Consider the following 27807-nt stretch of genomic DNA (forward strand, 5'->3'; position numbering starts at 1 on the left):
AAAGCAGGATGACTGCATTTTACAGCATTTGTTTCCTCAGGAGCCATGCAAAACTTTACAGAAAAGATGGTTATTAGTAAGCTGGGGATTAAGTCAAAGAAACTCACCTTCTGAAAGTTTCTGGGTTCCTCCTGTTTCTGGAAAGAGAATACAAGACACAAGGGAGAGGCCGTCTCCTTCATCAATCATATCAGGACTCTCCCTTGGAATCTTCTTATCCGGCTTTTTCCCCAAAAGTCTACGCAAAGGACTTTTAAAAGCAGACCTGAACATAAAAGCAGATACAAGTTTGTCAGATGAGTAATGGAAGTTGGCTCTAGGACAAGAGGCTCTTCTAACAGTCCAGCTACAGCCAGGACAGGATTAACCTCCACTGCACACACGTCCTCTAAGGCCCTACCTGCAGAAAAACTGAGCAGCAGGGAAAAGGCAGGACAGTCTGAACGCACATCTGGACATTCCGATATCTACTAGATTAGAGCACTAACTACCTTGAATGTACACAGAGACAACACATCACAGATCCAGGACATCATTTCTGGCTCAGGGAGTCCCTGAGCTGCAGATGCCAGAAGCTGGAGGAGCAGGGAAGGCAATGGCATTATATTATTATACGCTTGCTGCGTTCTTAAACTGTTCTCGTGGTGTCTTATTTCTCAGTCTGGATGACCGTACACTACACGGATCTTTGATCTGAGCTTGGATGGTGGTTTTTCAGTTAAAAAGAACCAGTTGAAAGACAAGTGTTATGCACCAGTGAAAAATCTCCCCTCCTTTTTTTTAAATTTTCTTAAAGGCAGGCCAGGCACACACAGAATACGCACTTGGTGTCTATTTGCTGACTTGCTGACTGCATGGAAACCACTGCATCTGAGGTAGGTAAGAGGTCACTGGCCTTCTTTTGCACAGGATATTTCTTGCTGCCTTTTTCTTCTTCTATCGTATCTGGTGATTGCTGCAGCAGAGAGAAGGAGTAGTCAAAAAACCTAAATATTAAGTGAAATAGATCCTTTAAGTGGTTTTAAAAACTAGAATGGTGGAAAGAAGTTTGCTTCATCACGACAAAACACTTTATTCAATAGATATTAGCTTACTAATATAAGATCCAAGTATATTTAATGCTTTGACCAAGGGTCCATTTATTAAAAATTAACTTTTCAAATTGTACAATATTTGCTAATGAATTTTTTTAATAAGGATATCAAGCAAAAAAAAAAAAAAAAAAAAAAAATCAACCTGAAAGGAACACAGGCATACAGAACACAATATAGCAAAATATTCACAAATCTTCACTACTTAAAGACAAGGACAATGAAGTATAAAGATGTACAACAGCACCAGTACCTGATTCATGGCAACAGACTGGGCCAGTGTTGAGAGATCACTTAACGAAGATGAATTCCCCTTCTTCCTGCAATGTTACAAGATTAGTTTCAGAATATATATTTTCTAGAAGTCTGTAGCCTCTTAGTATTTACCACTTTTTAAATAACCCACATAACAATGTTACATCTGAGAGAGAATCCTGATCAACTCTTGCAACTCCCTTTTGAATGCAAAATGTACTGGAGAAATTAAAAAATGGGTATGCCAGATTTCCTGCCATATCAGAAGGATGATGCTTGCAAACTGCAGGCCAATAAAATCTTGTTTTCAATGGTCGAAAGAGACATGAAAATAAACTCCAGCCACTACTTTAACTGAAGCCCTGACTCTCCATTTTAATCCAGCACGGCAGGCTTTATATCTTTTGTTTGCTTCTGAAAACATTCGACCCATACAAACTCAACAGCAAGACTGGGGACTGGCAGCCAAGGAAAAGCAGCGGTTGTTCACAGCTCTATTTTCTCCCAGGCTCTCAGGAGTCCTCCATCTATTTTTAAATATTACAGATACCCGTTTTCTGGAAAAAGTCAAAATAAGTCGGAAGCTGCCCTTACTCTAGCTGATCCTGAGGAGACTTATCCGCCCGTGTTCTTTCATCCAGAGACTGGCTCAGCATCTCGTTCTGACCAGCATCGGTCTGTCTCTTCCCTTTCCACTTCTCTCTCTTGTACTTTAGTTTCCCTGGGTCATCCACATATCTCTGGATTTGGGAAGAAGTGGGACTATCCAGATCTTTGGTTGTCTTCTGAACAAGACGTTTGTTTTTCTCTGCCCAGCATTCAGCTGAATTTTGAAAGCTCCCAGCAGCAGACAGTGTATGATGAAGATTCAGTGCAAGATTTGTCGGCCTTTCAGGGCAGGTGAAGCTTTGGCTGCCTTTTATCTGGTTATTTTGATTCCCTTGTGTTTTCATTCCACCAACTGCCTTATCATCTACTTTTTCCCCTTCTGATCCAGGTGGTTGCTCAGGAATAGAACCGCTTTCTTTTGTCTTGCTTGACAGTGGGGTGTCTGAAAGAGTTTTTTCTTCATTTGGACTTTTCCCTCCCTCGCTACTTCCTTGGGGGACAGTATCTTGTGCTATGGATTTCTCTGGCCCTGGAACAGTTTCCAGAGCCTCTTCAGAAGAGGTTTGTTCCTCGTGGCACAGCAAAGATGGTCCTTCAAAGGAAAACAGGACGTGCTTGTTCTGTAACTCGTTATGTTCCAGCCCCCTCTGCCGGCGAGATTCGCGTTTCTCTCGGCTGTTTGCTGCTTTCTCCGAAGCCTCTGCCACATTCTTCTGGGGAAACGCGGCTTTTTCACATGAGCTCATGTTTTCAGCTTCCTCATTCGGTGCTTCGTTTCTGTCCCCAACAGCTTCATCCAGCTCTGACTCGTGTTTCACAGGCAACGGAGCTGTTGCTGGTTCACTGAGCTCATCCTTGCTCTCATCATTCTCTCTGTCTTGATCTTCCTGCATTTCTCTCTGTTTTTCTTCAGCTTTCTGCTTTTCCATGACCATTTTCTGAAACCTGTTAAGAATTTGTACGATGAAAACACAAACGTTTAATGTGCAGCAGTCAAGAAAAGTTCCCAACTGTTTAAATGCAGCAGTTTAAACGGCAGCACAGCCACAAAGTGCAAATACACTTCCAATCCCAGTATGACCACCGGGACGGCTGCTTCCTCAAACTGGCACGCACCAGCGCGGCTCAGCTGAAGAACGCGCCAGTACGAAGTGCTCAACCAGTTTCCACACACCAGTAGCCATTTGCTACCAGCTGCAGTTTCACATGGTAATAACGATATTTAAGTTGCTTACTAAGTCAACATATCACACCGAAGCTGAGCCTGGCAAGTGAAGCCCAGTAGCCAAGTGATTAAAACGCATGTTTTCATATCGTATTGCTCCTCTTCCCTCACCTCTTGCGCTGGAGATGCCCTCTGACCACGGCTTGCAGGAGACAAATTCTCCTCCTCTGCTCAAGGTAGCGTTTGCGCTCCCTGTACCTTCGCCACGCTGACTGAATCTCAACGGCAGCGTTATTCCTCTGCAGCGCCATCCTAACGCAGCGGGAGCGCCAGCAAGCCTAAGAGGGGAGATTTCTAAAATAAGAGAGGGGTACTTCACAGTGGGGAGCGTTCTTTGAGGGAGTTTGGTTTTTAGGAAGACAAGACCTGGCAATTCTCGAAGATACCTGTAAAACGATGGCTGCCTGCCGTGTCCTGAGGAAGCGTCTCCGTTCTAAAACCATCCTGAGCCAGCTCTGAAGGAGGATGATTTTCCTGATCACTTCTTTGTGTAGTGTATCCTGTAGCACCTGGCGTTCAGCCTCTTTCATAAAGACCTGCTCAGTCAAAGAAAAGTTCATCAATAAAGAGTCTCTGCTGGAGGCATCTCCACAAGCTAAAAAAATGAGCATAGTAACACTTATTACTGAACCAAACCTTATCAGCTGACAAAAAACCAATGAGGCAACTACTGACATCTGTGTCAACATTTACAAGAGCTAAAACCTGCTAATTTAAATACAAAATGCAGAAAAGAGTAATGTGTAAATGAACTGCCCTAAATTTTGCAGTGTACATCAGTATTTCTTAGTGGCTTATGCAAAGTTTCACAGACCTTGGTCGTTCCTATTTGATAGTAGTTTTCATCCAGTTTTAGTTTATTCAAATAAACACAAATGTCTTCCTTAGAGGCTTTGGCATTTTTGGGCAGTAACACCTGAAATTGGTCTATGAATTCCTGCAAAGGCAGAGGCAGCAAGAGATCAAAGTGAGAAGGCAATTCACAAGTTTAGAATTTTAACTAGATTTCTCAAATTAAGCTATCTGTGCTACAGGGGTTTAAAAGTACTTATATCTCACTCCAAATTGAGCTATTTTTTCCTACTTTGTAAAACAGTCTTCATTCAACCTCAAATGAACAGTAAAGATCACCTATATGTGATCTATAAAGCTAAACACACACAGAGCGTTTTCTAGACAACTAGTTCACATATGCAGACAGTGACGTGCAGCACTGGTTGATCATACCCGCAGCACAATCCTCAGAATGCTTTTCCTTCACACAACAAGTCGAACAACTTACTGGTAGATGCCTCACACAATAGTTTATACTACAACATGTTACTTCTGTCAAAACTACCATGAATTTTTACAGTTCATTCCAAGTGGTCATGAGCTTCATGTGAAGAGAAACACAAAAGACTCCGAGGCAATGAGTGTTTTTCCAAAAAGAGCAGCTATTTCTGAATGCATAATCCACTTCCACGTACCTGGAATGTATATTTGGCACTGTAGCCAGATCTTCTGATCCGCACAGTTTCTAGCATGCCAGTGTATCTTAACTGTTGAAGCACCAAGTTTTCATCAAAAAGCATCTCTTTCTGAAAAAGATTAGCAGTGAACAGCTCGTAAATGCCTGAAGAGTCCTATTTCTGTCCAGTAGAAAAAGCACATTCTGGTTTTGGACCCTGGTTGCCCTTTACTTTTGTACAGAATGACAGTGAACAAATTGAAAGAGATATTACAGGGCTGGAAGAGCAAGATCCTCAGCACTCAGCTCAGTGTTACCTTCTCAGCATTGGAGCGGATGCAGCGGATGAAGAAGGGTTCAGCTTTACCCAGAGTCTCCAGTAACTTACTAAGTGAAGTCTGAAATGAAATAGGCAGAAACATTTATTTTGTCTCCAGATATCCCCATTTTGAGTTGCAGTTGACAGCAGTACAGCTTCTTCCTCAGAAACAAGGTTCTTTCAGGTGTGATAGCTATACAAATCCTATTTCATCCAATACGGAGGTTCTCCCGTACTGCACAGCGGATCCTTGTGGTTTTTTTCACTTTTTCTCAAGATAGTAAGAAGTGGGGTTTACATATGATGTTACAATAGCGCTACATCTGCATATAAGGATGAGGCTGATTGTACAAGCGAACTAACGTTTCCTAGCCTAACGGTGATCTCTAAACGTAGTCTAACCGTAATCAAGTAATAAATCCTACTTTAAACAAATCCAAGGAATAAAAACCAGTTTGTTTTTCAAGCAAGCTCAGCCTAGACCAGACCAAGAAGGTCTGTTCCCATGAGGTCAGGGTGCACCCACCTGGAACTGCGCACTGATGCTGGGGGGTTTCTTCTTTTTGTGCAAGTGCAAGAGAGATTTTGTGGTTCGATCATGCAGGGTCATGCTTACGATGAGCTTCAGAGATTTGGAATCCAGCAAGTTCTACAAGAAAGTTTTCATAAACAACAAGGTCTCTTAAGTGAAGGGGAAATATTTCCATCTGCATCAAAATGAGTAAGAAGAAAAATCAACTACCTAGAGCTCCACATTAAACGATGTTACACTTCATGACTCTTTCTATTTTGGACCAAAGAACCTTCTTAAGAGTGAAACTTTTACATTGTCCCATCCCAAGAGCGTAAGGTGAACAAGGTGAATTATGTAAACACTGTGTTTGCCTTCCATGACTTGATTAGAAATGGCATCTCTAGTCTATTTAAACAGATGCCAATTCACAATTTTTTCCTGTTCAGCTCTTCTTACAAAGGTGAACATTTACTTATCTTTTAGATTGTCAAAAGGAAGTCGTATCCTTTAACCTCTAAAACTTCCCTACACTATGAAACAGTATTTTCTGAAATGAGTTCTATCAATCAAAATGAAAGTTCAAAGTGAAAGAAACAAACAAAAGAAATCTAAATTTACTGAATAACTTTACCTTGGGAATGATCTGCTTTTGCTTGATACCTCTACTTTTCCTGTTAAAACATTAAAGGTCATTTAAGAAAAAAATACACATAATTTTTGGTTATTTCAGCAAACAATAAGTTGGTGCAATTTATGAGGCAAGATGAAGGACAGAAGGAAATCAGCACAACAGCAGCGGGCGTGTTCGTGCACATCTCTCACAAGTGATCAATGCCAGAAATGCAAACTGCTTCGCAACAAGATTTTGTTTTTAAATTGAGTCTGTAGGTATTGGAAGCTTTCAAAAGTGAAACATTTTCTCTAAAGTTAAAGCTATCAAAAGCTGCACTGTTGCATAGAGTGTTCTTGTGGAAGTTTTTTTATTTGGCTAACTGAACAGTCACTGAATTCTTATCACGATACTAAGGCATTATCACATCAAAACGCAGAAGTTATTGCTGCACCAGAACTGCTGGGAAAGCCCTTAACTGCTCATGGAAGGACAACCCACGCCCAGCATTCTGCTTGGGAATTGATGGGTCTGAGATCATCCCAGACCTTCCCCGGCACCACACAGCCCTGGGCGCAGCTCTCACCCCACAGCAAACCCCGAGCTGGCACGAACAGGCTGGAGCTCACATCCTCTCACCGTGAGCGTGTGAGCTCCAGGACGTGAAGCACCTTCCAGCTCCACGCCACTCACTTCAAATTTATTTATTAGATGACGGACCAGAATGATTTTTTTTTTTTTTTTTTTTTTTAAACACATCTATAGGTGTACACACGTAAAGAGTCTTAACCCAGGAATATACACAGCATGGGCATCCTGGATTTCAGGAAACCATTAATCGTAACTTGTGAGTAATTTCATTGTCAAATGTTTTGCAACAAGCCCATACTACACACTTGGGTTTTAAAGCAAGTTTACATGAAAAGTAGGTTTGGCTTGCAGCTAGCGCAATGAAGCCATAAAGTGTTCTCAAAGCCTTTATATTTTTCTAGAAGGAATTATTTTATTCTTGTCTTATTTAGTTTTTCTGCAGAAGACAAATTTGGGGCAAGTATCTTTTCAATGGACTGGAGTAACTGCTTGGTTCTTGTTGCACTTTCAAAGCAATACCTCGAGCACCAGAACTCACATGAAGTGGGAGCGGTGTTGGAGTCGACTGAGTGACCGAAGCAGCTTGCAGGGATCCCCACCCTGCCAGGGAAGTCCTTTGATACTTGCGATGATTTGTTCATGCATGTCTCTAAAATGAGTCACAGCAAAACAGAGATGGCAAACAAAGATACACAGCCAGGAGAGAGTGGGGGGCGGGGGGGAAAAAGGACTTAAAACCCCAAGAGATCCCATCACCAAGTGTGCTCCAAACAGCAGCAGGTCAATCCCAGACTACTTTTTCCTAAGCATGAATGATTCTGGTGTGAAATCAGCACTTTCTATTCTGTTAGTGCCCTAAAATTTAGTTACCAGGGTCTCATACTAAACTTATTCTCTAATTCTGCCTTTTTGTGTAAATTCTTGAGCCACCAATTCAGAAAACAGAAATTTAGCAGAATGTACTTAATACGCAAGGAACATTTTAAGCTAAATGGCCTTTTCAGATAATGTAAGTTTCTTTATAATCAAGCAGTAAATAGTTTTATATAGAGATTTGACTGCCAAAATGAGCCTGCTTAAGCGGACTTACATCGGAAAAGTTAAAAACTACTCATCATAGGAATATTTGATGACATTTTGTTCTTCATTTCCATTTGCAATTTATTCACGTTTAGCTTTTCAAAGTAAGCCTGGGATGGTCCCTAATTTGTGGCAGACTCCGTTATTTTAAGCATGCACCGTGCTTGTGAAGTGTGTCTCTGCACGGAACTTACCTTCTTTACTCTCCAGAGAGGCACAAACCAAAAATAACAGAAGCGTAAGAATCACTTCTGGCTGTCAGATGCTATCATGACCCTGAGCTGCTCGCTGAGGCAGCAACATCATTACAGACAGTTGCTTCCTCCCATTGGTATCTCTGAACATTTTTGAACATCAAGATTTTGGTTTAAGATATGGCAAGGAAATAAATGTGTTACGCTGAGACCAATCCTTTCAGCCCAATTGTATCTTTAGTTCTGAGTTGTTGCAAGTGACAGAGACTATCTGTGATGAAGTAATTATGAAGCAGCAGAAGTCACTACTTCGTGTGTACTTCACTTTTACACAGAGCACGCTCAGAAGGTCAGTCTGTCCAGGCATGTGCCTCCCTGGCCTCTAAGTGCCGGCCTAGTGCTACTTACTTCTTGTTTTCATAAAAAGAAATGATGTCTTCAAAAGCACTTATATCGAAATCCTCAGAACAATCAAATGAGAAATCAAGCATTGAGCAGCTGCAAAAGGAACACGTATAAAACCTGAATAATCCATTGAAAGGCAAACGCGTGGAGGCAGCTCTGTAGGACTTGTCCTGCCTCTTAATCATGTCATAAGGCTGCAAAAAACATGAGGGCTCCTAGAAATCTTTGAGGGACACAGACTGGTTGCAGAGAAACACACAGTGGGAATAGCAACAAAGTACAGACAGAGAACCCAGAAAGTCAGGGGTAAGTGGAACTGAAGCTGTCACTAATATTTGGTAGTATCGGGTCTTGCCAAAAATAAGCTATTGTTTGGATAATATTAAAAAGGCCAAACAAAACAAGACAGAAGAAATAAAACTTGCTATCCCTGTGGAAAGATCTAGTTGACATTTGATATATGAAAATGTGACTCAGACTTTTCCCTGACACAGGTTAAATATGCGTTTCTCACCGATAAACTTTTTCTACTGGTGTATTTGATCTCTGGAGTTCTCCAAGAGGAACTCTGGGTCCTTGACGTACCACTCCTGTTATGAAATAATCAACAGGTTGAATTTTGACAAAGATATAAGCATAACACATTAAAAAAAACCAAAACCAAACCAAAAACCACAAAACACCGAGTATAACAAGTGAAATGTCTATCCAAGGGCCTGGAGTTTTTGTCTAGTACTTTAGCTATCAAGCTAGACCACTTTGTTTCTCAGACTCCCTACTGCTAGATAGCAAATTGCAGCTGCTCAGAAAAGCTTTTCAAAATTAGTATTTAATCCTGACTATTCATTTGAAACTTCAGGAAGGTCTGAGAAGATCGAAACCAGTGATGAGCAATGCACACTAGAACTAGTAATGTTTTGCCAAGCTTTTACAAATACGACTTCAAATTTGGCACAGCCTGCTGGAAATAGTGCACTTATTGGAGGAGTACATCTGAATTTTCCCCAGTAAAACAGTGACAGCCTCTTTGGTGTGTGAACATCAAGCCATTTTCACAAGTAGTACCAAACCAAGACCACACCTGGACGATAAGGTTTTGCTGTAAACTGGTTCTGTCAACAAGCACTAACCAATTGTCTGGTGTTTGAAAGCATTTCTGGCTTTTTCATACCATACCTGCAGTCTTCTGCGCTCTCTGGCGTCCAGCTTCTGCAAAGACAGCCATGGCGTGAACGGCCGCGCGCAGCACGGCCCAGCGGAACACGGCCACGGGGTCCATCCCGATCAGCTCCCGCACGTAAGCGCTGTCGCTGCTTCGGAGCAAAGCAACGATATCTGGTCTCATGTAATCCATATTTTTCTCTCTGAAATCCTGCAAAACAGGAACATTGAACCACAAGCTCTCAAGAACGCTGCGTTTTGACTCAAGATGTTCATCGCTATTCAGAATGATTCATTACTCTAAATAATTCTAGCTATAGGAAGCATTATCCTCAAGTCTAGACCACTACCAAAAAAAAAAAAAGTACATCTGAGGACACAACTGATCCAGTCCATTCCCAGCAAATTTTCTACACTCTGACAAAAACTATCAGAAAGGTAAGAATTCCTTTTTTTTTTGTGGCCATCAGATCTATCACCTACTTTTATCTGGTATTTAACTTTCCCAGCAAAGTGTCGAATAATAAAAGCAGGCTCCATCACCGGGGTTCCAACAAAAAACTTGTTGTCTTCGTGCTGCTGTTTGAATTTTGCAAGTAGAGTTTGGTTGGTGGCATGTGGAAAACTAGGAATACAAAACAAAAGCGGTCAGCTAACTTTCAAATATGGTACATTTATTGAGGTGCAAAGGTGACAGACTAAAGAGTCTATTGATCCTTGCCGAAAGTATTTTATTATCTGAGATCTCTACGCTGTAACTGAGACTTACACACCTGCTTTGAATTCTAGAGTTGGGCTTAATTTCTGGACCAAACCCACAAGCAGAAGAATATTCAGAGGTTTCCAGCGTACGTCAATGCTTCCTCCCACTTCACCTTAATTAGCACCACATTAACTATTTAACACATTTGCTACTTAACATTCCGAAGACTTACATACATGCATTTTACTTTAATTGTAATTCCATGGTAAAATACAGAAGTGAAAGTTTTTAAGCGTGCTTAAGCCAACCTTCGATTTTAGCATTGATTTCTATCAGCACAATACTGGAGTCACTGGAAGCAAACTCAAGTGTAGATTATCATTCAAGGTGACCCTTTGCTTCCCACAACATCCCTCTCCTTTGTCAAGTGCTGTATCTCTGTTCCCTTCCACAGTCCTTCCCTCCTCCCTGCCATACATTTTGTTCCAGAAGATGTTTGTTGCTTACTTGCTTTCTTCATCCAGAAGATAGAAGAGGCCAGTGGGCTTCTTGCTGATTAAGTGAATGCAGGCCACATTATCAGTATAGTCAATATTGTGCCAAGTGATCCCTTCACTCTTATATTCCTCCTGTGTAGCTCAAGAAAAGTCCCTCATCAGTACAGTGCCCTGACCTTTCATGTCCTGTGGTCTAAGCGCTTAAAAAATATCCTTGAACAGCTACAGCAAGTTGAGTTTGTTAGTACAGGCAGCAGAAACAAAAATAAGGAAAAGTATCTAAATAAGAACAGAACAGCAGGCGTATTGGGTCAGATCAAAGGTCTATCTAGACGAGTCATTCAACAGCAGATGCTTGGGGTAAATCTATTTAAAAACCAAAACAGGCAAAAGAATGTTTTGCTGTGCCTTCCCATCCATCAGCAGTCTGCAAACTTGGGATTAGACAGGACATCTACATCATTAAAATCCTAGGTAAACATTTATTGGAGGAATTTAAGTCTATTTTTCTCTTCCATAGTTCTTGTATTATGAAAAGCGACAAATATTTAATATTAAAGTTCCAGAATTTCCAAATTCCATTGTCAAACAAAATACCAGAAGTTTCAGAAGAGGCAGTTAAGCCACACAAATCAACAGCAGAACTTCCCTAAGGAAGCAACATATATCATTTAGGTTCAGAAAACGTGGAGCGCTCTTTGAGAACACAAAGTTCTTCTGCTGAAATGACAATGCAAATGCTTGACAGGACAAGCTTCCCATTAAAACATGGAACCAAAATATCAGTTTTCCTTAATGCTGTAAATGCCTACAGGAAAAATAAGCCCAGTAATGCTAACTCGCTAATGTAAAAAAAGATATTGCACAGGAATTTAACAAATAAGTTTTATGTCTAACAAAAGACAAAGAGCACCTCTCACTGTTCTTGATGACGACAGTGATAAGAAATGGATTATTTTTAAATAGGTAGAATTCAGTCTGTCCAACGACAGACTGCTCAGTGTGCTTGCCACATTACAGAACTGAAATGCCATTTTCCACAGACAAAAAAGCCTTTCTTTAAAAAGATATAGAGATCCCCCTGAGGGCCCTCATGCTGCAAGAGATACAGGAAATGGGTCATTCAAGGATTAAGCTTATTTAGAAAAATGGCATTAGAAAAAAGAAAACAATGTAACTATTTACTCTAGTTAGCCTGGCTGGCCACTTCCCTCACAAGTTACAAAACAGGGACATCAACACTATGTTTACATACAAAAGTTGTATATCGGGTAATTTTCTTCTCTTTAAAATGCTTGTTTAAAGTTATCTACGTATAGGTGATGAAATACCACATGCTCCAGAATGACTTCTTCCTTTCAGCAGAGTGACCTGAGAACAACACTTTAGCACCAGAAAAAAAAAAAATCCCAGTTTAAAGCAAACCCCCCAAAACCCCTCGGTCTAGGAACAGGATCTGTGAGCTCTCCCAGGGCTCAAAGCCTCCTTGAGATGGTGATGCCATTTGCAACCAAGTAAATCAACATCTGCCAGTAATATCAGGATTTCAGAACTACTGCCAATATAAACATACAGTTGTATCCCCTAAATGCAGTCAGGTGGAAGAAGCAACAAAAGACTGGTTATTAAATATTTACAAACGGAAAAAAAGAGAAACTGTTTCCCAACCACTAAAAAGAAAAAAAGCTTAAACATCTCACCTACCATTAAAAAGTCCAACAGAAACTTAATGCTGGTCCCTAAAGAAAGCCCCTGCTAGCACTAGGATGTGTAGAGCACTAAATCCAGCAAACTTGCAACCTTCAAACAACACGTAACAAGTAATAATAAGAGAAAAAAATTAACGAATCAGACTTTCGGAAATATATTCAAGCAAGCCATGTGCATTTGCAGAATAGTGGCTAAGTTTGCATAATATACGAGCACTTGATAAAAAGAAGTCTTTGTTTCAGCGACTCTAATTTCTTACCTGTTCCAATTTGAAAATATGCTGATTGAAATAATATTGAAGCTGCTCATTTGCATAATTTATACAGAACTGTTCAAAGCTGTTGGTTTCAAAGTCTTCAAATCCAAAAATATCAAGTACACCAATGGACAAACACTGAAAGAAGATGTGGAAATGTAGTTAAGCAATCTGTTGTAGTGACTTAACCCACAAGAGCTGGCCAGGACAAAAAGTGCTGTAGTTTCACTAAGAGATTTTGAATATTTAATAGTTATGTCTATTGTGAAAACAGAGATAATTAAATGTTATCAAGAAATTTACCATGGACTGCAGAAGAATCAAAACTTATCCCAGACATCTGACCACGCCATCTATAGGATTCTCTGAGAGCTCCAAATACACAACTGGCTATAAAGACTTATTTTTGTAAGAAACTTACTGTAACAGATTCCTCCATGTCCTTCTTATTAAGGAGCGCGTGATTAATTCGCAGCACAATCCAATCAAACAGGGCACTGTATAAGGACTTGGCCATCGAATCACGAGCTGTTATTGCCTGGAGATGAAACAATGTTCAGAACTTGGTTTAAAAAGAGCATTTCTATTTCAGACCAGTGTCACTCAAAGGTTACAATCCTAGCAGAGATAAACAAAACCAAAATTTTCTTTTAGTGCTAACTTCTAAATGTGGAAGCGTACCGTATTAGCTTTTTTGTAGCCTGAAGAGCAAGTTTAAGCATTTAAAATACTACTAGTAGTGTTCTTTTACTCACCTCATTGAGACTATATGGCAAAATAAGCTTATCATTGGCTGTCACAGTTTTTCTTTTTGTTAGCACTTCTACTAGAATTTCTCGTTTAACCTTCAAAACAAGAACAAGAGTTATTGTCACCCTCAAACTCCCCAGTGAGTAACCTGATGGCAACAGCAGTTTCCTCAGAGAAATTTAAGTTCTTTCACAACAGCTACATTTTATTGATAGCTTTACAACTCAAACTCTTTAGTCCTCAACTTCTTTAAGTTGTTCTCAGCTTAGATTCATTCAGATGTTTCCCTGTGGTGGCCAAGAAAACAAACCCAACAAATTTATTCCTGCTTGGCTCTACGATTACTGAATAAACAAATTCTACTTCCATGCTTTGGGCTAGATTCCATCTCTAACCCAAATAATTTCACCAATTTCATCCATTTCCCCTCCCACACGATAAATGTTGTGGATCTGGATACAGCAAACGAGGCAACAAGATGCTCAAGTAAAATGCTGAGGCAGAACATGACAATAAGATCTATCAGACAGAGCTGAAGAGAAATACTCTACTTTCAAAAGCTGGGAAAGAATGTCCAACACTTCGGGAGGTCCCACTTCCAACCCTTCTTCACGACCTGTCGCTTTCTTCTTGTACGTGATGTTGCCCAAATAAAGAATAGCTGAAAGTATTGAAAAAATCCTAAGGAAGAAAAACGGAACTTTAGAAGAATTTTTCTTATGAGTTCATTATAACAGGTTAGTAGACTTAATTCTGCTTCAAGAACTTGTCTGTAGGCCTCAAACACTCCGCTCTCCTTGCTTCCTGCTCAACTAAACGTGATCCCCACACATCCACGGTTTATTGCAATTCAAGAACATTAACCAGCTCTCAGTAACAAAAGCTTCAAGGGTTCTACTCACTGTTTTTTTGTTGCTGAAAGGAAGCCAACCATCTCCATGGCTTGTTTTAATCTTTCAAAGTCATGGCGGAGATCTTCCCCATCTTCGATTTTCAAGTTATGCTGTGAAGAGCCACCCATAATTAAAGGCAAAGGACGAAGTACAAACATCACAAGAAAACAAGTATAATCTCTTCTGCATTCTTTTATTTTTAACACAAGACAGACACATACAACACATTTGTAAATCCCGGTCACAGATTACCTGATTGAGGTAGAAATAATCTTCAGGTTGCTTGAGGTGAAATTCTTTACGCTCTTCCTCGTTGACTCCAAGTAGCAAATAATAAAAGACGTGGTAGTTCCTACAAAGTCAATGTATTTCTCTTTCATGAAAATAGAATGATTTTTCTTCTATTCTATCTACTTCAGATGCTTTTAAACTCTTGCATTGACTATAATTGTGTTAGTAGACTATATTAATCTCTTACCTTTCATCTTTTTCTTGTGAAACCAGACGAGATTTTTCAAGCAGGTATTTCTCGACTACAGCCCTGAACAGCCGCAAAAAATGAAAAAAACCATGAGAGCAAAAGAAAAGATGTCACAAAACATCAGACAGCAACTGCCAAGAGAGTTCAAATAATGAAATCTGCGCTAAAATATACAAGAGAATAGCGTAGTCACTGTCTTAAACCTAAAGCAAAAATTTCAATGTGCACTATATTGTAACTGGAGCAAAGAGAAATACCCCAAAAATACCTATGTTCGGTGCTTGGTTTTGGTAGACATAACTGGAAAAAGGCAGATGAAGCTAGAAAAGTGCTGATGAAAAATTCTAAGCAGAAACAAGATATGCAGAGTGCTAACAATCTGTTCTCTACTCCGAGATTAACAGTTATCTGACAAGGAATGCACAGCCTACAAGAGCCCCAAAATATACTGGACAACCACCTGATTGCCAATCTAAAAAATTCGCAAGAATTTATGACAATATATACATCAGCCAAAAATGGAAGGTAGCCAGCCAGAAAACCCCTCACATTTTGACAAGATCTCCTAAATAATTCTCTCAATTCCTTGACGTGGGATATAATGAACGAGGCCAAAGTTTGAGCAGCTTTTTCTCATGCTGAAGACAAAACAAATATATTCAAATTGTACCAATCTCGTGAGCTGGTGCATCACAATCTGAAAAGACACCAGTTGTGTTCAGAATAACACTCCAAGCAAATGTGGGACAGAGTTCCCCATTGTTCATGTTAAAGTGCAAACATGAAGACGATTCAAAGGAAAGAGAACAAAAGTCAGGGGTTGTTAGTGACGCTCCACAGTGCAAAAAGATTCTGCTGATGGTACGGGGCAGAATTCTGCACCAGCACCATGTCACAGCACCGCACCTGAACCAGCACAGGTCCATCCTGACAACGTGTGACTGCTGCAATTTGTGCAGACACAAGCATTAAAAATTTAAGATGCATTTTACAAAGCAAGATCTGAAAGAAACTATTTCATGGCAGGATGTTAGACAAGTAATACATGAGTATTTGCACATAAATTACTAATACCACAAAAAATTTTTGGATAAAAATTCTTCGCTTGAAGTGAAAGTGCCCATTACTAAAGAGCAATGAAGCATAATCTTTGATTAATAATATTGAGAGACTATAGTAACATTATACCATCTAGAATGGCTTCCTCAAATCAATTTCACTTCTCTCCATCTCCTCTTAAAAATTCAGTTCATCTGGTTTTAATAGCAAAAGGGAGAGGACAACAGTGTTATGAGAAAATCCTTCGTTTAGCGTGAAGGTACAAGATGCAGCGACAGTCAAATTCTTAACCTGATCTGGTTGTACAGCAGGGTAAGAATATTACACATCACCTGATTATTCTGCAGAGCTCAGTTAGTGTTGAACGCTCGAGCGCAGCAAGACGTTCTCACAGGAGCAGAGTCTCAATACGGTAGAGTTCTGCGTACAGTCTTCACCAACCCCTACAAGCACAGAGATCAACCCCAGAAGAACCTCAGACTGTACTTACCCTCGGACAATACCGTTCTCTAAATAGTTGACTTGAATAAATTTTCCAAAACGACTGGAGTTATTGTTATGTGCTGTTTTTGCATTTCCAAATGCCTGTAATAAAGCAAAAGAAGTTAATTTTCAATTAAATAAGTCACCACAGAGCTTTTCAAGCTCTTCTGCTCATTGTTCAGGCCCCTGTCGGCTCGCATGATAAACTCCGAACACGACGGGGATGGCAGCACAGACAGCAAACAGCAGCTTAGGAAGCCTCCACTGGTCCTCACAGATCTAAATATGCTTATTATTTGCCCCATGCAATAATATTTTGGAGGGCAAATCAGCCTCGCTCACTAACAATTTTGACCTTAGCGAGGATATTAGGTAGGACAGCACAATTATCACGGAATTGCCTCTCCCATTGAAAAGCCACAAACTATGTCTGTTGCACATTGTATTGCTCCCACTCAAACATTTCACAATAAGCACAGTTTTTCTTTAAGTGAGAACAGAACATCAAGATCTTATTTATAAAGTCAGCCCACGAATTTGCAAAGTTGTGTATTCAAAGAAGGGGAAAAAGACAAACAGAAAACCTTTGGTTTACAGAACCATGTCACAATCACTGGCCAGCGAACTCTGCTGCCAACACTGACAAACGTGGGTTTATTATGAGGTGTTTGAAAAGGGGAAAAACCAGGAATGGCACAAATCCTAATTGCGCATCTTTAACACTTCTGCCTGCATCATAAGCTCTCCGATAGCTGCTAGTACACACATAACACAAAATATCCTCTGCGTGAGCCACACTCTAGAACCATAAAGATAATTTACTACATCTAAAAGTCCAGTAGAATTAGTTCTTGGGAATGCCTTTAACTTTATCAACTCTTAAGCACTGTCTTCCTAGGTCAGGAGAAACTTTTCATCCTTCCAACATGCAGGAGGCAACCCAGCACCCAGAGAAGAAACCCTGTATAAAATGCAGTCGTTCGGCAAAATCCACCGCTCGGTGCGGACCATCACCAGCGACTCCCACCGCAGATATTTCCTCTTGGAGCTCCAAGCAATTAAGGCCTCCCCTAGGAAATCCGCCTCCCCTAATATAGAACATTCGTGGAATGATTTCACAAAAATGCCACCCTCTTCCTCCACATATCCGGAGAGCGATGGACACGTGAATACTGTACACAACCCAGAACTGAACTGGTTAGAGATCAAACTGCCCAGTTATGGTGTATATCCCAGGGGAAAACTGTTTTCATGACAGTCATATTGTCTGTATATTGAAATTCTTCTCTCCTTTTCTTTTTTTTCCTCTCTCCTGGATCAGTATTTCCAAAACGGGTTCTCAAAGCTCTCTTACAAGTAGATTTCTCTGCCAGCTGCCGAGAGCTTAGAGAGTCCAAGAAACTTCTTATCAACTAACTGGGAGAATCTCCGTCATTTTTCAGATAACCATTATTTCTGACCTAAAGGAATATAGGTGAGAACCTACTGGGTGATTTTCTGCTGTAACTTCAGAAAAGTCAATGGGTTTCTAAAAAGAGGATTTGCATCCAAGTTATCGCCCAGATTTTTTTTTTAGAGCCCATTTTGCACACACATGCATATTAATGGATGCATGAAATCCAGGTCAACTCCTTCCATTTAACAAACACCAAACCCAAAGTGGAAGCCCAGTAAGGTCAGCACAGCGAGTTGTCTGCTTCGTAAATCCAAAATTTCTTCCTCTTCTATGGCCAGAGGCTCAGCCCAGGCTCTCTGTACAACACCGGCCAACTCGGTGGGAATCCCTTGGGGTGAACTTTGCCAGGCTGCACAATTTGGACTTGCAAATTGATTCTGGAAAAACTTCTTGCTAAAAAGTCTTTTTAATTTAACCCACCAGTTAACTTGATTCAAGAAACACAGCATAGCTAAATTTGCCACATTAGGGAGTTAAGAAATCCCATAACCCGGGCTTCCTGAAGAACTCTTCTCACTGATTACTCATGTAAGCAATGAATACAGTTTAAAACTAAAGGCTCTTATGACCTCATGTGTCTGGTATTTAGTCAAAGCATACAGCAAATTCTTAAAAGCTGATTTAATATTATCAGTTTTTAGAAAAGTTTTCATGTACTGAATGGTTTTCTTAGAAGAGTCTTTAACATCTACAACTTCTTAAAGAACATTCCAAGTCCCCTAACATTTTGGGTGGGGATTTTTTTTTTTTTAACATTAAACACTAAACTCTAATCACTGCTACTACATCCTTCAATATACTTTGACGAATTAACTGTATAAGTGACATTCCCACCTAAAATCAGAAAGGTGCAAAAATTTGGAATGTTAAATATTTTGCTATTTAGCAGTTAGGTATCCTTAACCTACTGTAGCTTTACCCTACAGAAAAAGGATTACAGATAAGAATTAAGTTCCCTTATTATCCAGCCATTGCTCTGCATGGAAAGCAGCTTTCACAGATAATTCTAGCCAGCTACTCTATATGTAGTTCAAATTCAACTAAAATATCACCCTAGTTCGCCTTTCCTTTGCTTCACAAAATCAATTCAGAAGGTGTGAGGGGACAAGAGACAATTTCAGTTGAAGAGAAACCATCATATATATAACCAAACCCATTAAATGTTTTCCCTTGCGAGTCCACGAGGAGAAAGATGAAAATGAAAAACTAAACCGAACCCTCTCCAATGCAGAACAGTAGCTATATAAAAAGAGAGCGAGTCAAAAATAGCCCAAGGCCAGCAGGAAACTCATCCAACCCGTCCTCTTACCTCGGAACGCAAGAGGATAAACTGGAGTCTGCTGCTCCAAACCCCTACGACAGTGACAGCTTTAAAAGTATTCGGGGAAAAAAAAAAAGCCAAATCCTTTTATTTGCTGTAAAAAAGACAGCCCCAAACCACACACATGCTCCTAGCGCTTACCTCAGGAACACAACTGAAAATCTCATTTAACTCTTTTGCGAGAATTGCCCAAATCTGAAAAAGCTCCAAGAGCTTCTGTGTGAACCACTGTACTCCACGGCAGAACCATCGCTGCACAGACCTGTCTTTTCACGTGCCAAATGACTCTGAAGACTCAAATCACACACCCTGGAGGAGGAAATGAGGACTTCAGAGTTGAACTCGGTTTTGTAGTGGTCGTCACAAACATGCTGCAAAATATCCACTCATTAATGCCAACGTTGCAACATTCAGGACAGTTTTGCAACTCTGGACGCTGTACGAGGTCCTGGGGAGGTCCAGGCAACCCACATGATAAGGCTGTATAAAGGACAAGGTGATTTTTCCCCCCCCAAGAGATGTGTGCAGCAGGGAAAACTACACAACAGCACATTTCTACCAAAAAAACCCCAGGAACATCCAACCAAATGGAAAAAGGAAGTTCCATTCCTCCTCTGATTGTGATTCTTAAAACAAACACAGGCAGATAATAGCCTCAAAACAACTACTTTCCCTTAAATAGAACAGGCTACACCCACTAAATATATATGCAGACTTTTAGGGCAAATCAAATGAAAACCAGAGTTGCAGCACCACTCAGCTTCAGTCCATCTTACACCAAAACCACAAGCACAATGGGACTGGAATAAAGAAAGCAGAGCTGACAGTAAATTGCTTTACTCTGTTTTCCATAGAGCTGTCAAGCATGAAAGTTTACTTTCTACAATGATATTTAACAAGCTTTTTAATATGCTGAATTCTAGAAAATCTCATCCCCCCGACCTGACTGTGCTGTCAATATTAATTAATATTTGCAATTGCCTTCTTTAGAAGACCACTTAAATGCTTCCTGTTGGACTTTGCATTTTATTTGGCCCTTAATTCTTTTCAAAGAATGGTTCAGTGCCATTAAGAAATCTTCAAAACCAAATCCAAATAGAAATAAGTGATGCTTTTCAACATAATACATGATGAAGTTATGACAACCCCAGTATTTCCATGTGTCCCACTTCTCCTCAACTCCCATTGCGGAGAGAAATGAACTTGCAGCACACTGACAAAATAAAGTGGGTAACAAACCCCAGATACTCCACGTTACAATTTAACAACAGACAACAAGGCAACAGGATCTTTGCTGCCACAAGAGGAAGCTCCAATTCCCTCTTATTACTTCTCTCCCCACATGCTCCCATCCCCTCGCTCCATTTTCTGCCATTTTACTAAATTAATAACCTAGAAGAATCTGATATGTTCACTTTAGGTCTCCAAAATAAGTTCAGAGCCTTAGATTGCACACTGTGCATTTGATACCTGAATCATGCATTTCAAGACAGTTTTCCTTGATGAAAGGAAACACAAATTTCTCGGAAACTTCTGAAGTGCGTATGGAAAGGTTTTAACTACGCTGCCTCAGCATCATGTATTTCATTTTGCAGATGTTTGAGAAGGTAATATCAAGCAATATTTAAGGTCAAATCTCCTTTCACAGTACAGCTATAACTCTTCAAAGCCCAGAAACTGTGAACAAGGAGCTAAAATGTTAACAATAAGGTTATCTGCAAATTACTTACAGATTTGAATAGAGACTAGTTAACCACCACAGGAATAGGATTCCACACGAAACACGTTTCCAAGTTCACTAAGTAATGATAAAATCATAAACCTACCACCATAACACACTAATAGTGCTCACCTCTCTGTGCCAGAAACATTTCCTTTAACTCCTTGAACTTTTACAAAAGGTCAGTCTATAAACGCACATTTTATTTGGGTGTCAGGAAAATAAGAGGTCAGTAAAAAGGGGAAGTTCTGAGCCAAAATGCAACCAATTTCTACACCATAAGAGTCTGGGAAACAGACTTCAGTTAAGAGCACATTTTCAGCTTTCACAAGGACTCAAAGTAAAACTTCAAAATTAAACAGGCCATTCTCAACTAGTTCGGGCACACTAAAAACTGTTCATGCAAAAAAATCCCCTGAAACATCCATTGCAGAAAAATTCCCTCGTACGACTTTAGTTCCCTTAAGAAAAAACCCAAATGAGTCACCGCAGTTGGATTTAGAAGTGACCAACTCGAACAGAATAGTTTGTCATCACTTTAACTTCCACAAAGCAAAGTAAACTTTTCATGCATTCCTCCCCAAGACCAAGACTTTATTTGGTTTTTTAAAATCACGCTTAGTGACTGGAATTGCACAAGAGCATCCATATCAGGAAACATGGAAGCTTCACTGTCAGCCAAACGAATCAATTTGTGACTGATAAACGCCCTCAAAGCAGTAAAGTAAGAATTTTCTCTGAGAATATCAGACAAAAGCCTCACATTTTAGACAATATGTGCTCTAACAGCCATGTTAGAATCCATTTGGCAGGTTTGCAAGCTAAGCTTTCAATCTATCATCATATTTCCAGCTAGAATGACTATTTTCTCATGAAATGAGTTACTAAATGCTCAGTAGGAGCCTGACAACAAATCTTACTGCAGAAAAATCACCAATGTCTCTTTATGAACATTCCCAGACATGCACAACATCTACCTGTGACCCCAGCAAAGCTATGAATTTTAATTTTGAAGCCATGTGCATTTCTCATTCACCAAGCAAACCGCAACGCCAGGTTTTATGTCTCCATCTGGTTTGACACAGCTGTATCATGGCTGGTAAAGCAGGATCTGAAACAGTTAATTGTACCAAAGGCAGAAAGATCAGCTGATCAACCAGCGCTTTCCACAGTGACCCCTTCCTGTTTTCTGTTTAGAACTGCAAACTTGAACTCCAGCAACCAACAAACCTCAAACTATTTTACTTCTTCTTTCAAGCAGCAGAAAGGAAGGCAAAAAAGAACTTGCACCTTTTCCTCATTCTTTACAGAAAAGCTTTCAAATCACAGTTATAAACGTAACACATTTTAAAGTTTAACTTCATTGCTTTTTCACATTTTATCTAAAAAGCTTGCTTTTTTTTTATAAATGAAACTGTTGTTACATTTGAGAATAGTTAAAGCTGAAAATATTTAAAGCTGTGTTTGAGCTCCTTGCTGTTGAAGATTTTACTGTGGGTGACCATTACACCCATCCAAACTTTCAGCATTTTTTCTTTCAGATGAGAGCAATAAGGAGAGGCTGAAGCCTAAAAGATCAGATTAAGTTTGTCCTGCTGATACCTAAAGCAAGATCCGCTGTACCCCTTCCCGCATGCTTAGTTTTGCTTTCTGTTAGAAGTGCTGTAGCAATTAAAAGCCAAAACCACCTCACACTTTCTCCCCAACTAACAACGTCGATCTCTCCAAAACAAACAATTGTAGAAAGGAAATAACTCCCTCAAAGAGAGAGTTCGTAAAAATGCTGCAGGACATGCTTACACACAAAGGCACGATTACACTAAGCAGTTAATGTTTCAGCGGAACAATCTTTTTATGAAACCATTTACTTACAGTTTGACTGAAATGCCATCAAAACTCTCAGATCAAAAACACAGGTAACCTCTGTCCCAGAATGTTAGTGTTTAGTGGTGGAAAGTTAAGTCAAATATAAATTAAAAGCAACAGGAAGTCAACTGAATGGAAGGATGAATGAAGGAAAATCAATTAGAAGCAGTCAGACAACACCGCCAAGCACCAGTGCAGCCCAGTGATATTTAAAGCCTAAACCAAGTAGGTGACTCTCAAAAGTAGCATTCAACAGCAGCTGTTTGAAGTTTTCAAGAAACAATTTTCACAGAAGGCAATTTCAACATAAATTTACCTCCAGAACTGGTCCAGCTCCTAGAATAGTTCTCTCCACACCACTTGCGTACCCTTTCTGGCTCAGAGCTGTGAGGCAGTGAATTAAGAAGTTTGTGCTTTGAGTCTTCCCAGACCCACTTTCCCCTGATATAACTATGCACTGATTCACATGTTTTTTAAGCATTGTGTGATAAGCCACGTCAGCAATGGCAAAAATATGAGGTTCCAGCTTCCCAAGCTGATGATTCTCATACATCTTGACATATTTAGGATTATAAATGGGCAGGAACTTGAAGGGGTTAATTGCAATCAGAATACTTCCTGCGTAAGTATAAATTTTGTGTTTTAGAAAGCGGCATTTGAGATTCTCTAGGAGCGTTGTCTCCGTTAAGTTGGGCAGATTGCACAAGTCATCAAAGTCCTCCTGATGCCACGGAAGAAAACCCCTTTCAACCAACCGCCGAGCATCTGTCTCCTTGGAAAGCAATTGCATCTGGACATATTTGATGGTCCCATCAGTGTTCCTCTCTTGTAAAAGAAAGTAGTACCCATCCTTTTGGGGATGCTCATCCTGAGCGCGACGAGGCCAAAGTAAAACCCTATGAACAGGAGAATCATTTACATCAAGTACCCATTCTTCACCACCTGTTTCTTTTACCTCCACCAGCACATAATGTTTTGAGACATCCAAGTTTAAGATATTAATCACGTCCTTGATGACATCCGAAGCTGTGCTGTCCTTGGTTGCTGTCACTTTGCAGCAGGGAGCACTTTCTGTCGAGAGCTGGGGGTAAATATGAAGATTATAGGCTGTCTTTGCCTGGCAAACTGCACTTTCAGCATCTTTCAAACTCATTCTGCCCCCAAATGGGCTTCAGTCTTCCACCTCTGCTTAATATGCAGTGCCCATTGTCTAAAAAAAAGAAAAATAAAAATGTCAGGAGTTAAAAAAAATGCATACAAGAGGTCTTAGGGCATAGTACTATTTTCTAAAGGGTGAGAATGAAGTAAATAGCCAAATTATTAAAGAACAAATGTACTATTCATGCACATTAGTGCTATTATTAAGCCTGTTTAGCCCGTCTCATGCAGCAGATAGCTGTCACAATACCTGTCCTCTTTTCACTTTTCCTTCTATTCCCCTGCCTCCCCTTCCTCCCCAACACAAGCATTCATCCAGCCACAAAGCAAACTGAACTGGGATAAATGTCCAAATTAAAACTTCCTTGTTTGCCCAGGCGAGTTTTAACCCAGATAATTTCCCTGACCTGGTTCACTGTATGGCTGCACAAACATTTATTCAGACTCCCACATAAACCCTCCCTTAAAGCTGCACAAGCGACTTGAGGTGGAAACGGGGTTTGATCGGTACTGAAATCAGCAGTGCCCGTTCAGAGCAGGCAGGAACGTGGCAGGAGGAGCAGAGCACAGCTGCAAGGAGGACAAGTTACAACACTGAGATCCACACTTTTTGTTTTTTCATTTCCCCCAACTGACCTCTTTTCATGAAAGGTACAAGCCAGGTACAGTATTTACCCCAGTGCAAATCCTGCTGTCAGCTCCTTCCAACCCTGCACACCGGTGATTTCTTGAATACGCAAAATGTACCCAGACAACAGACTGCTAATTTCACTTCAGTGAACCACATCCTTGTTACAGAAAGGTTTGAACATGCTTTATCTTCCATTTTAGGCAACAAAGTAAAATTAATCTTATTGCAATTACTTATCAGTTCCGTTAACAAGATCCCAAATAACCCACTTCATTTGCAAGCCTTTATATCTGTCACAGAGGCTCCAAAAATCATTCCTCCTGATCTTTTTTTCCTCCTTTCCTCCCTGATGCAGGCCAGCAATCTAATTTCAATCTAACATCGACCTCATGGAAGTCAACCTCCTCCTTACCGTCAAGTTAAAAGTCTCTACACTTAGTAACACTCTGTGCCTTTGCCAGTGATTTTTCTCTCGGCTGTTACTCACTACTCCCAGATCACCAGGACCAGGTTTGCTTACACTGCTTTAGTTCAACAGGTGGTAAAAGGAGAAGGATAACGAAGCACCCCACTTGTTTTAACAGTCTGTAGACTTTCATACCCAGAATATCAGTCCAATTTTTGTTTCAAGAAGAAAGCCTTCCAATTATACACTTACACGCTGAATATATAGAGCAAAAAAAGGCAGAGAAATGCCAATGAAGTTGCTTTTTGCCACTAAGCAACTGCACAGGAACTTGCATAAGGCCACAGAGAGCAATCATTTCAAATTAAAATCAGTAGAGTGGGAAGCATTTAGCTGCCACTTCCACTGCAAGGAATGAATCACTTCACAGAAACTTATGACATAGTTCTGCCTCATGAACAGCCTCAAAGTAGAGAACCCTGCTTTAAGGGAACTCTGAATAGCAAGCTTACAGAAGACATTGTTATGCAAGTGGGATAATTTTTAGTGGCTACTCATCAAAAGGAAGGCTGAGCAAGCCACAAGACAGCAAGGCAAACCACAGCACGTCTCTGGTCAAGCGCTATGATCCCTCCGAGAACGGTTGGGTTTTTTCCCCCCATTAAATTTCATTCTTCATTCATTAAGGAGAGCTTATTGCAAGAACTTGGTCACACAGAAGGATGGACCAGCGAGCTCAAAGTCCCCTCTCCACTTCCTATAATTATCACTGACCAGTAGCTAATAAGTCTGAAGCAATCATGCAAGTGTAAAGAATTCTTAACCTATAGAAGCTCAAGCACCTTAACATACAGTAGAATCTACAGTAGACTGTTGCTCACAGGGAAGATTAATCCAGAGCACAGACAAAAAGAACAGTGACCATTTTCCTTTCGAGCTACCCAGCCAGTTCAAGGCAGACAGTCTAGTGCAAACTTCCTTTTTTTTTTTTTTCCCCTCAGCAATTAGTTTCAGACACACAGTCTGGTATGATAGAGGAAGTCCCCTCAGGGAGCATTTTCACCAAAAGAGCACCCTAAGAAACATGGCACCGACTTTCTGCCCACACAGAAGAGCTGAACCCAGGTGCTGACCTCTGGCTTCACAAACACACATTTCCTAACTTCATCTCGTGTTCTACCAAGATCTGGTATGTTGCTCAAGACTCCCATAGCAGGCTTTCCAAAGAGGAAACCGGAACACAAATGGCCTCTTCTCTACCGGTGAAAAACCCAGGCCAGTTACAGTAAGCAGCAATGCAATAGCTGGTAGTGTCTGCTCAGGTGTGTATGACTGAAAATCTGGAAAGAAAAAGCCCTCTCATCCTGAAGACAACAGATTTCTGACAAAGCAACACGCAAACATCAACCTTAATGTATTTACGCTACATACAGATGTCTAAATTGTGCAGTCATCATACAACTCGATGGAAGCTCAAGTAGGCACCCACCACACTATAGGAATTATTTGGAAGACAATCTACAGTAGAAAGAACTTGCTGAAACATTATTTCAATGCACAGTCACATCAGCAGGAAACAGAAAGGCAGCCAGCACAACAGTGCCCCGTTTTAACGAGATATGAAATCCAGACACTACTTGCTTGCTTTCAACAGCATGGAGCTTTAAGACTGCTCTTTCATCCAACAACTCAAAATAGATACGCTGTTTTGAATCATTTAATACTGATCATGAGACTTTAAGAAGAAAAATATTAAATTCTAAAGTCATTTAAGGGAGACTAGTGCTCAATTACTGTTAATCTCTTTTAACCAACTCTGCTTTTGTTACCCAGTTTATTTACCTGAAAATGCACTACATGAGTGCAAGAAGAAATAACATGATGCTTAAATTCTTCTATGCAAGAATCAGAATGAGAATATCTAGTCATTACAGAGGTTTGAGGAAAACTTACTGGTCTCCAACTACTTGTTATTTTCTTAGAAAGGATATCAAATTCCTTTGATAATACTGGTCTAAAAGAGACAGACTTTGGTATACCTCTGACTTCATACTAAACAATGTTTCAAACCACAAATTGGAACATAAAAGCAAAGGAGCATACACTGGACAAATTATAAGCTGGTTACCTAATGAGTCCCAGTATTCAACTAAGGTCAGGGTATCATCAGGCAACTGGAGGATTAGATTCTAGTGAAGCTGGATTCCTGGCATCAAAGTAAAACTTTTCATGATGGTTCTAGAAGAAAGAAAAGAGTTACTGATAAAGAATATGTCATACATTAAGAAGGCAGTAAGTAATCAAAATGTTAGATCGTACAGTTCAATAGTATGGGAGCAAGAAAACAAATGCTAAACAAATTTCAGCTCAGTTTTTAGACATATAACTTCAAATTTATCCAAGAAACAATCCAACCGAGAAGGATGGAATGGGAGCTATCCTGAAATAGGCTTGAAAACCATAGTGAGTAATCATTTAAACATGGTATTCGAATATAACACCACAAGCAGGACAATGAATGTAATTCCCAGATACACATCAAAGGATTATTTAGTTAGGCAGCAATGTTACCCTTGTACCCAGAAGGGACATGACCAATACTGCATCTAAAACGTATACAAAATTCAATTAAGAAGCTGAGATAAGAACAGCAACAACAACAAATCTGTTAGAAAATAACCGCTTACAGCAAAATCCTCTAGACATTTTGTCCAGAAGAAACATAGAGGAGACTGGTACCAGTTTGAGTCCTTGCGTGGAGAACTGGAGTTGAGAACAACCACCAGTCTGGAGGACAAAGCTCCAACACAAGCCAACGGCTGGAATTCCAAGGTAGAAGGAAACTCAGGCTAATGAGAGACATAATTGTCACCAGAAAAAACTCATCTGACACCAACAATGAGGCCTGGTGGC

General features: G+C 40.2%; 1 protein-coding gene across 5 annotated transcripts in view; it reads right to left on the reverse strand.

Annotated features, from left to right (window-relative positions):
- Window positions 1–27807, reverse strand: part of MYO9B (myosin IXB) — a 41009-nt gene that overhangs the window by 7868 nt on the left and 5334 nt on the right. For 4 of the 5 annotated variants that reach the window (XM_065652404.1, XM_065652403.1, XM_065652400.1 and 1 more), the window contains exons 2-27: window positions 27023–27132; window positions 23016–23909; window positions 16344–16438; window positions 14792–14854; window positions 14566–14665; window positions 14323–14423; window positions 13972–14101; window positions 13426–13515; window positions 13092–13208; window positions 12674–12808; window positions 10715–10836; window positions 9988–10129; window positions 9520–9715; window positions 8858–8933; window positions 7203–7313; window positions 6095–6134; window positions 5476–5598; window positions 4948–5028; window positions 4650–4760; window positions 3995–4117; window positions 3567–3716; window positions 3292–3458; window positions 1941–2900; window positions 1345–1411; window positions 825–955; window positions 108–265 (exon numbers count right to left, since the gene is read on the reverse strand). In XM_065652404.1, coding sequence (XP_065508476.1) covers window positions 108–265; window positions 825–955; window positions 1345–1411; window positions 1941–2900; window positions 3292–3458; window positions 3567–3716; window positions 3995–4117; window positions 4650–4760; window positions 4948–5028; window positions 5476–5598; window positions 6095–6134; window positions 7203–7313; window positions 8858–8933; window positions 9520–9715; window positions 9988–10129; window positions 10715–10836; window positions 12674–12808; window positions 13092–13208; window positions 13426–13515; window positions 13972–14101; window positions 14323–14423; window positions 14566–14665; window positions 14792–14854; window positions 16344–16438; window positions 23016–23852 — 4426 coding nt within the window. In that variant the 5' untranslated portion in view covers window positions 23853–23909; window positions 27023–27132. Of the gene's footprint in view, window positions 1–107; window positions 266–824; window positions 956–1344; window positions 1412–1940; window positions 2901–3291; window positions 3459–3566; window positions 3717–3994; window positions 4118–4649; window positions 4761–4947; window positions 5029–5475; window positions 5599–6094; window positions 6135–7202; window positions 7314–8346; window positions 8437–8857; window positions 8934–9519; window positions 9716–9987; window positions 10130–10714; window positions 10837–12673; window positions 12809–13091; window positions 13209–13425; window positions 13516–13971; window positions 14102–14322; window positions 14424–14565; window positions 14666–14791; window positions 14855–16343; window positions 16439–23015; window positions 23910–27022; window positions 27133–27807 lie in introns of all 5 variants that reach the window. The other variant, XM_065652402.1, reaches the window with a different exon arrangement.

Source organism: Caloenas nicobarica, chromosome 27 (assembly GCF_036013445.1).
Source record: "Caloenas nicobarica isolate bCalNic1 chromosome 27, bCalNic1.hap1, whole genome shotgun sequence".
In the NCBI taxonomy this organism is placed as follows: domain Eukaryota; kingdom Metazoa; phylum Chordata; class Aves; order Columbiformes; family Columbidae; genus Caloenas; species Caloenas nicobarica.